This window comes from Rutilus rutilus, assembly GCF_951802725.1.
Source record: "Rutilus rutilus genome assembly, chromosome: 18".
NCBI classification, from domain to species: domain Eukaryota; kingdom Metazoa; phylum Chordata; class Actinopteri; order Cypriniformes; family Leuciscidae; genus Rutilus; species Rutilus rutilus.
Window position 1 is genome coordinate 26,337,292 of NC_140231.1, and position 13,860 is coordinate 26,351,151.

The 13,860-nt window shown below is 41.3% G+C and overlaps 1 protein-coding gene across 1 annotated transcript; it reads right to left on the reverse strand.

Moving 5' to 3' along the window:
• Window positions 1-6,282: 6,282 nt before the first annotated feature.
• LOC311276949 (bile salt-activated lipase-like) lies at window positions 6,283-12,962 on the reverse strand. Its single transcript, XM_084387011.1, has 11 exons — window positions 12,857-12,962; window positions 11,304-11,451; window positions 11,055-11,174; window positions 10,574-10,771; window positions 9,291-9,421; window positions 8,897-9,004; window positions 8,525-8,639; window positions 8,116-8,302; window positions 7,666-7,869; window positions 7,381-7,578; window positions 6,283-6,551 (listed from the first exon to the last, which is right to left on the reverse strand). The coding sequence occupies exons 1-11, from the start codon at window positions 12,923-12,925 to the stop codon at window positions 6,368-6,370; spliced, it is 1,662 nt and encodes a 553-aa protein (XP_084243137.1). The 5' UTR covers window positions 12,926-12,962; the 3' UTR covers window positions 6,283-6,367.
• Window positions 12,963-13,860: the final 898 nt, after the last annotated feature.

A 13,860-nucleotide genomic window follows, 5' to 3' on the forward strand; every position in this document is an offset into this window, starting at 1 on the left:
AGCGTTACAATATTTTAATGATATAAGTAAAAATATAATAAATATTTAATATAGTGCACAAATTTAGCAAAATACTCCTTTCTCTATATATAATTAGCCAACTAATGTGCTATCATCAAATGGCTTTCCTGGGGTAAATGTAACATTATGTGACATATTGTTCTCCAGCTGTTTTATTGACCTCTTTCCGCGGTTGAAAAACACTGATTGATCAATATTATGTATGAGGCATAACATTTCGGTAAATTGTACTGTATCTTTCAACACACTTATTGTTCATTTGTGTATATTTACTATTAACTAAAGACTAACGGAAACGGTGGTGCGTTTAACACCCTGTTCTGATGACGCAAGAGTTCTTCCTCCATTTTTGGCCTATACTGGCACTAAAAGAGGAGTATGGGAAATCTAGTTCTCATTAATATTCATAAACTCATGACCATAGCTATTCTTAATTGTAAAAATTACATTTCTAGATATCTGTAATACTATTTTCACTAGTTAAAATGCTAATTCTTGATATCAACAGTTGAATCTCAACTAGTAAAAATTATAATTCTTGATATCTGTAATTGTATTTTCACTACAGTGGAACCATACCACAATATGGAACACAACCTTGTTTTTCACAATGTAAATTCAAACATAAAAATGGCTGAAGATCAAGCATCGCGTTAGTTCAGGCAGGCCACGTCAGCCAAGCCCGCATCAGCTGTTAGCCAGCTGTTCATGACGTGGTCCAATCCGGTGTCGACATCTATCTCAGCGGCACACTTAAATCTCACACTCCTTCAGCATTTCCCTCATAGCTTGCTGCTCGCATCTTAACTCCCTCCTCCAACCCCAACTCCTCCTAACAAACCTTCATCTTTCTGATCACTTGTTTTCTTTACAGTGTAATCTTGGCAAATTTTTATTATATATTGTATTTCACATGTAATTGCTCATTTCAACTCATGTAATTGAGAATTGTAATCATGCATATACTGGTTCTGTTCTGTACCCCATGGGGGGTTTGCCTTGCTGCTCTTCTGCCTTCTTGCCTTCTGTCCAGGCATAGCTGCAGGGACAGGCGTGGGAGTTTTGCCCAGAACAGATCCATACCGCCAAGACTAACTGTATGCTATATTATCGCAATAAATCTATTTATCCATACTTGGCGAAGTGGTCCTGACTGAAACAACTATAACAGAAATAAATCACAACCACAATTATGTAAATTTGACATTAGCCTACTTTACCTTTGACTTTTAACTCCACTGCAATATCCACTTGCTCTGGCTAAAACAGCAACTGTCAGCCCACACACACACAGACACGGGCATTCGAATGTGAGGTATTTAGGAAAAATGGATAAGAAATAGCTTTAAAACCATGCCAGTGGGTATTAGATTTGTCAATATCTGCTCTCAAAATAGTAGTATAGTTGTATAATAATACCCTCTCCTTGAACTGCCACCTTACCGTGGTGGAGGGATTTGAGTACCCGAATGATCTTAGGAGCTATGTTGTCTGGGGTTATATGCCCCTGGTAGAGTCTCCCAAGGCAAACAGGTCCTAGGTGACGGGTCAGACTAAGAGCGGTTCATAAACCCTTTATAAAAGAATCAAAAACGTGACGTCGCCCGGCATGGCGCATCCGGGGCCCCACCCTGGAGCCAGGCCCGGGGTTGGGGCTCATATGCGAGCGCCTGGTGGCCGGGCCTCCCCCCATGGGACCCGGCCGGGCTCAGCCCGAAGGAGCGACGTGGGGCCACCCTCCCGTGGGCTCACCGCCGGCAGGAGGGACTGTAAGCCGGTGCAAAGTGGATCCCTGGACACGGAAACTAGCTCTAAGGACGTGGAACGTCACCTCGCTGGCGGGGAAGGAGCTGAGATTGTATGTGAGGTTGAGAGGTACCGACTAGAGATTGTCGGGATCACCTCCACGCACGGCATGGGCATATGGACTCTTTACCACTCTGGAGTTGCCCATGGTAAGAGGTGGCGGGCTGGTGTGGGTTTGCTTATAGCCCACCAGCTTGGCCGCCATGTGTTGGAATTCACCCCGGAGGGTCGCTTCCCTGCGCCTTCGGGTCGGGGATAGGTCTCTCACTGTCGTGTGCGCCTATGGGCCGAACGGCAGTGCAGAGTACCCGGCCATCTTGGAGTCTCTGGGAGGGGTGCTGGAAAGAGCTCCGACTGGGCACTCCGTCGTTCTACTGGTGGACTTCAACACCCATGTGGGCAGCGACAGTGACACCTGGAGGTGCATGATTGGGTGGAACGGCCCCCCGGACCTGATCCCGAGCGGTGTTCTGTTATTGGACTTCTGTGCTAGTTACAGCTTGTCCATAACGAACACCATGTTCAAGCATAAGGGTGTCCATTAGTGCATGTGGCACCAGGACACCCTAGGCCGGAGGTCGATGATCGACTTTGTAGTCGTTTCATCCGACCTCCGGCCGTATGTCTCGCACACTCGGGTGAAGAGAGGGGCGGAGCTGTCAACTGATCACCATCTGGTGGTGAGTTGTATCCGATGGCGGGGGAGGAAGCTGGACAGACTCGGCAGACCCAAACGTACTGTGAGGGTCTGTTGGGAACGTTTGGCCGAGTCCCCTGTCAGAGAGATCTTCAACTTCCACCTCCGGCGGGGCTTCGACTGGATTCCGAGGGAGTCTGGAGATATTAAGTCCGAGTGGACCATGTTCTCCACCTCCATTTTTCGACGCGGCCGCTTGGAGCTGTGGCCGTAAGGTCTCCGGTGCCTGTCGAGGCGGCAAGATGCCGTCAAGCTGAAGAAGAAGTCCTATCGGGCCTGGCTGGCTTGTGGGACTCCTGAGACAGCTGAGGGGTACCGGCAGGCCAAGCGGACTGCAGCCCGGGTGGTTGTGGAGGCAAAAAATCGGGTCTGGGAGGAGTTCGGTGAGGCCATGACCGAAAGAACAAGATCCCAGATACAGGTGGCCGAAATGAGCATTCTCTGCAGGGTGGCTGGGCGATCCCTTATAGAGAGGGTGATGAGCTCTGTCACTCGGGAGGAGCTCAGAGTAGAACCACTGATCCTCCACATTGAGAGGGGCCAGCTGAGGTGGCTCAGGCATCTGTTCCGGATGCCTCCTGGACGCCATCCCAGGAAGGTGTTCCAGGTATGTCCCACCGGGAGGAGACCCCGGGGAAGACCTAGGACACGCTGGAGGGATTATGTCTCCCGGCTGGCCTTGGAGCACCTCGGTGTCCCCCCGGAAGAGCTGGAGGAAGTGTTTGGGGAGAGGGAAGTCTGGGCATCTTGTAGACAGTGGTGTCCTTTCCGGAGACGGTGGTGTCCTTTCCAGAGATGGTGGAGACGTGCCGGAGACGTTGGTGTCTGTGCCGGAGACGGTGGTGTCCATTCCAGAGACATTGGTGTCCGTGCCGGAGACTTTGGTATCTTCCAAAGATTCGATTTTGGCATAATTTTGTCTCTATAGAGTGTTGATATGGCATCTAGTAAATACACTAAGTTTCGTCATGCTAGCATGTGTGGAAGTATTTAAAACAAGGGTGTTACAACTAGCCCCGCGTTAGGTTGTGCCCCGCTCTCCCCTATCCCTGGGGGTACGTGAGGTGACAGAAAGGGGTACACAAACAAAATGCTGAGTTTTGCATTCATTTAATTCTACCCAACCTTAAAATAACATTAAAACTGAGCATGTATTTCTAGCAGGTAAAATGCTTTAAATACATGACATCCGATCAAATTACCTCATCTTTTGTAGTCAAAACAAACTGCATTCACTCAACAATGCTGCTTTTGCTAATCGCGCTATAGCCTACTGCCGTTCTCGGCCATGTAGCCTACCTTTGTAAAATTGGGGATTTAGCACTTACTAGCATGAAGAACAAATATAGACACAGACTGTGCATAGAGATCGATTTAAGATTTAAACTCTCTTTGATACAAAAACATATCCGGCTTTGAACAAATTGTGAGAGTCAATGCATCAATGATTCATTCATAATTACAGCCACTTGCTTCATTACTGAATGAATGAATGACTCTGTGACTCACTCATAAAGACAGTAACTTGCCGCCACCTAATGGCGGTTTTAATTTAATATTTAAAAGCATCACTTCATTTTTTACAATCATTGCATATTTCTCTATTGAATTTTTTATTTATTTAAAGCGTCATTTATATTATAAAGGAATTTGGAAAGGTAAAAAATGCACTGGAAAATCTATTTAAGGGGGCAAATATTGCCCCTTGCTGAAAAAGGTGTGACTGCAGAGAGGGGGTACACAGAAGGATGTTAAAAGGGGTACGATACTCTAAATAGTTTGAGAACTTAACTGTACAAATGGTAGCTAATGTTTACAAAAATGTTTTATTTTTCGTTTTATTGTGTTTTCATTTGATGCATTAGAACAAAGTGTGAAGAAAACAAAAATTTTCGTTTTGAAGACAAAAACGAGAACACAAATTATCTGACCTGGGCTGCATTCATCCCTGACAAAAAGTTTCAAAACGTGAAGAGTAAGAGATGTTCGGTTTACGACCACGATCTGTCACGTCACATTTACAACGCTATTGTTTGAATTTAGCCTAAACCGAAAATTACTGGTCCTCTTTTTATTAGCGGTGTAGAAAATGTGCAAACAGCTCTCAGAGAGAATGGGTTGTCATGTCCACACATGCATTTATTTATTTCATGAAATCACAGCATTTTGCGTCATATAATCGCTTAATAATTCGATTAATCATCGAAATGATTAATCGTGCAACACTACTTACTACAGGTGGTGGCCATAGACCATTGTTCTCTCCTTATTCTTCCTGACTGATTTGTCTTTAGTTTTGTTAGGGTCCTTGTCTGTAGCATAAGGCATTACCTTCAACCCAATGAGGTTGCACAGGCAGTCCTGCTCCTCCAGGATTGCACATCCATATGTGCCGTCGCAAGGAGGTTTGGTGTGTCTCCCAGCACAGTTTCAAGAGCATGGAGGAGATACCGGGAGACCGGTTTGGCGATGGGTCAGTAATGGTCTGGGTACCACGTGCTAGCCAATGGTTCCCTTACCACTGTTAGGTACAGGGATGAAATCCTCAGAGCCATTGTCAGACCTTATGCTGGTGCATTGGGCCCTGGGTTTCTCCTGGTGCATGATAATGCCCGGCCTCATGTGGCTAGAGTGTGTAGGCAGTTTTTAGATGACGAAGGCATTGTTGCCATTGGCTGGCCATCACATTCCCCAGACCTAAATCCAAATGAGCATCTCTGGGACATTATGGAGCATTCGAAGCCACCAAGTAGCACCACAGACTGTCCAGGAGCTCACTGATGCCCTGATCCAGGTCTGGGAGGAGATCCCCCAGGACACCATCTGCCATCTCATCAGGAGCTTGCCCAGATGTTGCCGTGAGTGCATGAGTTGACTTGCATGAGTTACTGTAAATTAACTTAATGCAAGTTGGAACAGCCTGTAACTTCAGTTTTTTACATTGAGTTTTGGTGTGATTTTGAATCCAGCCCTCAGTGTGTTGATGATTTTGGTGTCCATTGACTGTTGTGACATAATTTTGTTCTTAACAAATTATAGAATGTATATAAATAAAGATTGTTTAAATTGAATATTTCATTCATTGAGATCCATGCGTTTGTAACTCTTTTATGGTTTACAGCTCCATTATCTGCTTGTTAAACAATATCAGCTCAGGTTTTCTGCCTACATGTATCACACTATATATATTCTTTCTCCATGTTTTGTTCCAGTTGGTTGTGGTTTTCCTGTGAAATCCTGCCTAATTCAAGATAGCACCAATGTTTGTTCTATCTAATGGTGTTATTGCAGTGTTATGGGTTATGTGACCATGCTAGAGGAACAGACAATATTGCTAGATAACTGTATTAATGTGGTGCAAGGGTATCAAACTTTTCCTGGAGGGCCACTGTCATGCAGAGCACAACTCTGAACAAAATTCAATGACGTTCAGGCTGTAATGTGATTGGATATCAAGGCATACATGATCTAAGTTAACTATTATGCTTTTTTCCAATGGTAGAGCCATGGCCCCTTGTATCTCCCAATGCTAGAAACTTCCAGGCAGGTGTTTTGGAGCTGGTTGGAGCTAAACTCTGCAAGACAGTGGCCATCCAGTAGTGGAGTTTGACACGTGATGTAGTGGAACATTTCTCGAGTTATCTATGAATCTTTGAAATTATGTTAACTGATAGAAAATGTTGTCTTTAGTAAACTTTGTCTCATCTAACTGGAGCACCAAACAGCATTCTTATGGCAAATAAATAAAGAAAAACTGGTTTTGATCATCATATATTTTGTTTATTGCATTTATCTTAGTATGATATTAACTGCTAAATGATTCTGTAGTCAGGTTAGCAGTGCTCAGCTCTTCTGGACAGAAGGGTAGCCGGCAAAGACGGTAGTCCAGTAGTAAACCATGCGAGTTCTCAACATCTGCTTCACACTATTCCTGTTCATGTTGTTGTTGATGTCTATGTACTTGTGGCCAGCGCCGGCGAACTCGGGCCAGGCTACAGGAACACTGGACTCACCTTTGTTAGGGTCACTGTGAGGGAGAGAGAAAGAGACATTTTAGCACCACATCATTATGCACTACAAGTGGCACAAGGGTTATTAATACTTAACTAAAACTAAAACCATTAAACAATATTATTGTTACTTACAAATGTTAATATATAAAAAAATATATTTCATTTAGTTTAACTTGATCTATTAAAATAACAAACTAAAACTGAAATAAATATTAATAAAAACTATTCCAGGGATGTCCAGACCTGCTCCTGGAGGGCCGCTGTCCTGCAGAGTTTAGCTCCAAATTGCCTCAACACACCTGCCTGGAAGTTTTTTTATTCTGCCTTTGATTAGCTGGTTCAGGTGTGTTTAATTGGGGTTGGAACTAAACTCTACAGGACAGTGGACCTCCAGGAGCAGGTTTGGACACCCCTGAAGTATACAGACATTTAAAAAAAAAGAGAACTAAAACTTTCGGGGGAAACACAAAAGTGTTGTGAGGGAACGCAAAAGATTAGCGAAAGAACGCCAAATCTTTGCGAGCGATCGCAAAGTTTCTCCGGGGAACGCAAAAGTTTTAAAATAATTTTCTAATCCAAAATTTATTCATCTATTTTTTTTTAGGCTCTGTAAAAATTACTAAAACTATAACGGAAATTAAAATGAAATGGAAAAAAAAAAATATATATATAATAGTATTTCTCCAATTTTCAATATTGGCACCATGGAATTGCACAACTATAGATAAGCCTTGTACTATACTCTTATATTATATATATTTTAATGTTTATAGTTGCCTCTACACATTAAAGTGGAATAACATGAAGTATTTTAATATTGTAAGTATTTTTGTGTTTATATACCCAGTTTGAGCAAAATTGGTCCAGTAGGCAATCATGTATTTGGAGACGTCACGATGGCGAGGAAAGTAGCCTAAAGGAGTCTCGAACGGCTTCCCAAACACATACTGCAGGTCGTCAGCGTGATCGGCACCCATCCAGAGTGGAAAGATAGGTATGCGAGAGGGCTCGGTGAACAGGTAGGAGTAGGTTCGTGCAGTTCTAATGGAGAAAAAAGGTTGTTTTAAGGTTTTTACTATTCAGTTCACACTTTAGAGTTCAATAAATAAGAAGATGAAGTCAGCTTACTTGGCATGGTCAGTGTGGAGGTACAGGGCCGCTTGGGTTGGCACCAGGAAGATGTAGTCCGTCTCAATGTCCACAATTGTTTTCTTAATATCCTTATCACTAGGGTTACTACCCCAATTGACTGTGTACTCCTGATAAGTTGCGACACCAGCGTCTTGTCCTCTAGCTTGAGACAGGGAAATCGAGAGAGCCCTGACATCTGCCCTGTTATAAATCAAAAGCATTTTTTTTTAATTATGCCGTTGTCTGGATTATTAAAGGTCCCATGAAACGACTAGACAGGTGCAGTTTTTCTGCATAGGACACATCAGTTTGTCTCTTTGTTGAAAGGTCAGTTGCCTTTAGCTTACATCACTGTTTTTCCAGAAAACAAAGATTGTCATTTTTGAATGTGTATATTCTCATACAGTAAAACATGCTGTATGTACTACCGTTTAAAAGCACACTTACACAGGGGTGGACGCCAGAGCATTGTTGATAGAGGGGACGTCAACGGTAGCAAAGATGTGGCCGTCCATGTCATTGACTCCAGCGATGTAGTCAATGTCAGCAGCATTTTGGAAAAGGGTTTCAGGCTCACCGGGGATGAAGTCACCATCGATGACGGGGGACAGAGCCAGTTTGTTCACAATGGGATCTGGAAAAGATTGTCAGATTTGATCTTTTGCCTTTACGCAAACCTGCATGACTTTTATACACTGACTTGTTCACTGGTATCCCCAGTAAAAGAACTAGCCATGCAGATTTGGAACGACATGAGAGTGAGTAAAAGATGACTGAATCTTAATTTTGGTTCAACTATTGCTATAGAAAGCATGTAAAGGGCTAAAACACAAGCAGCCACTCTGAATGTTCTTACCACTAGCAGATGTACTTAAGTCCACATTCCCAGCAAGAGTAACTTTCTTTGGATCTGTCATCCTCAGACAAGCCACCATCCCACTATCAGTGGGACATCCTACCTTCTTTGCGATCTAAAGGTGCACACAAAAACTTTGTTGTGATATCTATTCATTAATTATTAACAAACCAAAATCATTGAAATGCCAGTCTGTATATGAAACAGAACAGGTGACTTCACTTAATAAACAATTGGTTGGGAATGAGAGTATACAAACCCCTGAGGATTTTGGGACCAGTGTATATCAAATGCTAGTACTGTACACAATGCACTAGATCTGTTTTATAACAGTATTCAGCAATGTGGGACATTCATGAAGATGATGCTTACCTTCTCAGCAGATTGTCGTGGATTTCTGTTGACGGCCCAGGGACAGAGAGCAACACCACTCTGTGAGATAGCTCTGCGGACCAGGCCCTTGTTTTTAGGGGAAAGAATCTGTGCAGGATGGGACACAACAGACCTTAGAACCTTCAACCTTTATTACAGAGGACCTCTTATGGTTTTCATTCCGATAATAAACCAAGCCCTCACGCAAATCTGTTGCCATTAGATTACATTATCTAGCCAATTTAACAGTTTGCAATATTGTGGAGACATTTTCAAAAATGACCTCGTCCTAGCAAACATAGCCAGACCCACACATGTACACCCACTCATTAAAATGTATTCAAAAAATACATAAGCCTGCAAGCAAAATGTTTTTTTGTTTTTTATGTAGCACCTGGAAGTTTACGCTGGCTCCACCTGCTGACTCGCCAAAGAGAGTGATGTTGTCTGGATTGCCACCGAAAGCTCTGATGTTCCTGTGTACCCAAGCGATAGCGGCGTGCTGATCCCACAGGCCATAGTTTCCTATCGACCAGGACATGCTCAGATCATCATTTAAATACTATAATCAATTAATCAACCCATACATATACATACATATACAATGTCTATACAGTGGTGTCAAGTTAACAAGTCTACGGAGCATAGTGATGGGAAAAATGAGTTATGCTTTTGTGTTCTCTTGCAAAACATGTGTGTTCCCAAGAAACTTTGCTTTTGTTCATGAACCTTTCGCATTCCCCTGAGAAACTTTGCAAAGTTTTTCGAGGGAATGCTACGGAGCCTCTAAAGTGACATGGTGAAGGAAATTATTTGCCAAAGCTTTCGCGTTATCTCGCAAAACCTTTGCGTTTCTCAAAGAAACTTTGAGTTCCCTCGCAAAAACTTTTGCGTTCCACCGTGAAACTTTGCATTCGCTCGCAAAGAGCTCAAAAGGTTTTGCGAGCGAATGCAAAATTTCTCGGGAGAACACAAAAGCATTGACTTATTATTTTTCCTCCCATCTCATATTTCTTTCCACCTCCATGTCCCTTTAGGGGCTCCGTAGAATACAATACATTTGCGAGAGATAGCAAAAGTTTCGCAAGCCAATGCAAAGTTCACTACGGAGTCCCTAAATGGACATAGTGATGAAAAAATATGAGATGGGAGGAAAAATTATAATGCTTTTGCATTCTCTCTCAAATGTTCATATTTTTTTTTTACCGCCATTCCCCTTTAGGTGCTCCTTTCCTTTACAAATCTTTTGTGTTCCTCCAATAAATTTATGTTCGCTCGCAAAGAAGTTTTGCAAAGGAACGAAGCACCTAAACACTTTTTACCATCCCAAAAATGTTTGAATTCAAACACAAAGTTTATACGGGGAACGCAAACATTTTGCAAGTGAACGCAAAGTTTCTCTGGACTAACACAAAACTTTTCCAAGAGAACACAAGAACATTAACAAATAATTTTTCCTCCCATCTCATTTTTTTTAATCACCATGCCCCTTTAGGGGCTTTGTAATTTTGATAAGATAAAAAAACCCTGTTATTTTACGTTCTATCCAAAAACAGTTAGTATGCACTTACAAAACAGTTGCGTTCCCACCGAGAAATCTTTTCCCCTTTGGGCTGCATATTTTTTCCCTACCGTGATGTATCATATTTGTATGACTTATATTCATATGAAATTTACCAGGTGCGTCAGCATCTCCGCTGCTGAGGAATCCGAGGGCTCCGACACGGTAGTTGAACGTCACCACGATGACATTTCCTCTGTCTGCAATCTCCTGTCCATCATAAAGGTAGTTGTTCAAGAAGTTTGCACCCATCCCACCACCCATCAGGAAGGCACCACCATAGATCCACACCATAACAGGCAAATTGGTAGACACTGCAAAAAGGAGATTTAAGCCAGACATATTTGTTAAAATGTTATTCTCAAAGGGCTAGTTCATCAAAAATGAAAATTCTGTCAAAGTTTTCCCATCAAACACTGCAAAACAACATTGGACCCCATTGACTTTCATTGTATGAACAAAAATGTTTCACGGAAGTCATACAGGTTTGGAATGACATGAGAGGTGAGTAAATGATAACAGGATTTTCATTTTTTTGGTAAATGATCCCTTTAACATACTTTTTTTGTCTTGTGATTTAGAACAGGTTTGCGTTACCAGAACGTCCCTGAGGGACCCAGATGTTCAAGTAGAGACAGTCCTCAGTGCCCAGGACATCTTTACCAAGAATATTGAGCTGCATACACCTATTTCCGTACTCAGTGGCTTTCAGGACGCCTGTGCAGGTAGAGTCAGCAAGAGTACACTGTTAATACACTCACTCACTTATTTTAGACCCTAGCTAGGCCTAATAATCAGTGCCTAAAAAGGTCTGGACAAGCTTGCACGACAGACAGGGATACACACCATCCCAGCCTGGGTGAGGAACCGGCTTCGCCAATCTGCCAGGTGGAGCAGCGAAAGGAATTCCCTTGAACACGTCCATATAGCGGAAGAGTCCAACACTACGACTCTTTCCCTGTACCATCCCTCCCTCCGTGTACACAGTTCCCAGCTGCAACATGTTCACAATTAAATTGACTAGAAATTGCAGCATATAGTATTTTGAGCATTTTAGCCACTTCCTGCCACAGTGTCAGGTTTAGATATCCTGCATTTTTGTTCTCTACTAAAACTTTTACTTTTGCCCGCGAAACTACATTCCAAATGCAGAATTTCTCTTGGAGAAGTAAAGTTTTTACTTTCTCCTTAGGGGCTACTTATTAAAGTTAAAATAGATATCATTTTAATTAAAAGATTCATAATAAGACTTAGTATTATTTCTTCTTTATTAAAGGCACAATGTGTAATTCTCGCCGCTAGAGGTCGCTTATTTAAAAAAAAGGCTTAGCTTGATGACGCCGTGATTTCACGGAATCATGGGAGTCATTGTCTTTACCTCTACAGCCGGAGGAAAAGAATCCGATGGGACTCGGGCAGAAATCACGTTCATGGATGAGCTAATGTATTAAAGATTTATTAACTTTACTGTAGTATGAAGCAGGACGGGGCTGAAAAGCCGCTGGAGCGGTACGAGGCTTTTGGAGCGATTGCTAAAAAGAGACAAGCGCGACACACGGCTCGAGAGCAGTGGAGCTTTTATTATGCCGCAGATGACCACTTCCTCTTTTTCCAGTCATGCGTATGTGTGGTAACACAGCACTGTTTTATTATATTATTATTGAGTGTGTTGAAAGTTACGTTATAATGCTACTCTGCGTTTGCTGCTATGCGGCTACTATGAGACACTTGTTGCACACTGCAGTAAGCTAGATCAATATTAGGCATGGTAAAACATGGTACTCGCGGTAAATCAAGAAAACGAGATTTAAACGTTAAGACTAACTATGTTGAGCTATATAACAATGATTCGTTTTCTGTCAATGATTGTATCCAAACAGTTGCTCACCTGTCTAATAAAACGCATAATATATTAAAGCGTCTTTGGTGTTTCCATGGTTTCTACATAATAAAACAGGAAATTGAGGGTAATGCGGGTGTGATGTCATTGATAGGCGACGCATGGACACGGTCCATGTCCTGATTAAAATGACTTATTTCTCTGGATTTAAACATTCTTGGAAATATATGGGATAATGTAAGTAGCCTACACAAGTCAACAAAATATATAACACTGTTCTAGTGGTTTTGGGATATTTAATCCAAAAATCTTACATATTGTGCCTTTAATATAATACTTCACAATAACTTCATTATTAAACAAAACTACAACACTAACTGTAAAGCATAATAAGTTAAACATATACATAACTCTCAAGCATTTAATAATTCATGTCTGCATAGTATAAAAAGTCAAAGTTTTTCTTATTTTTAAATATGGATATGAACTCTTTAAATCCCCAAATTGACTATAAACCTATTAAATACAAATCTTTAATTGAATTCATATCATAACTTACAGAAGCTGCATTTGCTGTCCCCAGGATGAGGGCAACAGAGATGAAAACTCCCAGCATCACCATCATCATCAGATAGTGGCTGCAAGTGTGGCGCTGAAGGGAACTCTTGTCCGCTTTTATAAACAGGCCAAATCATATCTCTGTTCCCAGGTGTTCCAAAGCCATATCTTACCAAAAGTACACAGTCCCTTCTAGTAAGTGGACAACATGTGTGCAGTTGTGTTAAACTCTCACGAAAAATGTGTGTGTTCATTAGAGCTTTGTGTAATCTTAATGACAGAAACAAATTTTCTTTTCCATTTCAGAGAAATATTTATGAATGATAAAAACATTTGAGCCACCTTGCAGAATAACTTCACAAAGACTTTTGCAATAAACAAATCAATTCACCATCTGCCAAAATGGGTAAATACAATACGAGCTAGTTGCCACTTTTATTTTCTCTATTGAACATTTCTCACGGTTGATTTATTTTTTTAATTTACTTTCTGTATAAACACCTTAAAGTGTTGGCAACAAATAAAATGAAATAAAAAAAGTTTAGGGTCGGTATGATTTTTCAAAAATGTTTTTGAAAGCAGTCTTTTGAAAGGCTGCATTTATTTAATAAAAAATGACAAACAGAAATATTGTAAAATATTATTGCAATGTAAAAGTTTATATAAATGTCATGTATTCCTGTACCTGGGAAGCATCATCGCTTTAGTCTTTGATTCTTCAGAAATCATTCTAATATGCTGATTTGCTCCTCAAAAAACATTTATTATTATTATCAATGTTGAAAACGGTTGTGCAGCTCAATGTCTGTGGAAATCATGATGCATTTTTTTCAGGATTCTTTGATAAATAGAATGTTCAAAAGAACAGCGTTTGTTTAAAATAGAAATCTATTGCAACCATGTAAAAGTCTTAACTGTCAGGTTTGATCAATTTAATGCATCCTTGCTGAATAAAAGTATTGAAAAAAAAATACTCACCCCAAACTTTTGAATTTTTTTTATATA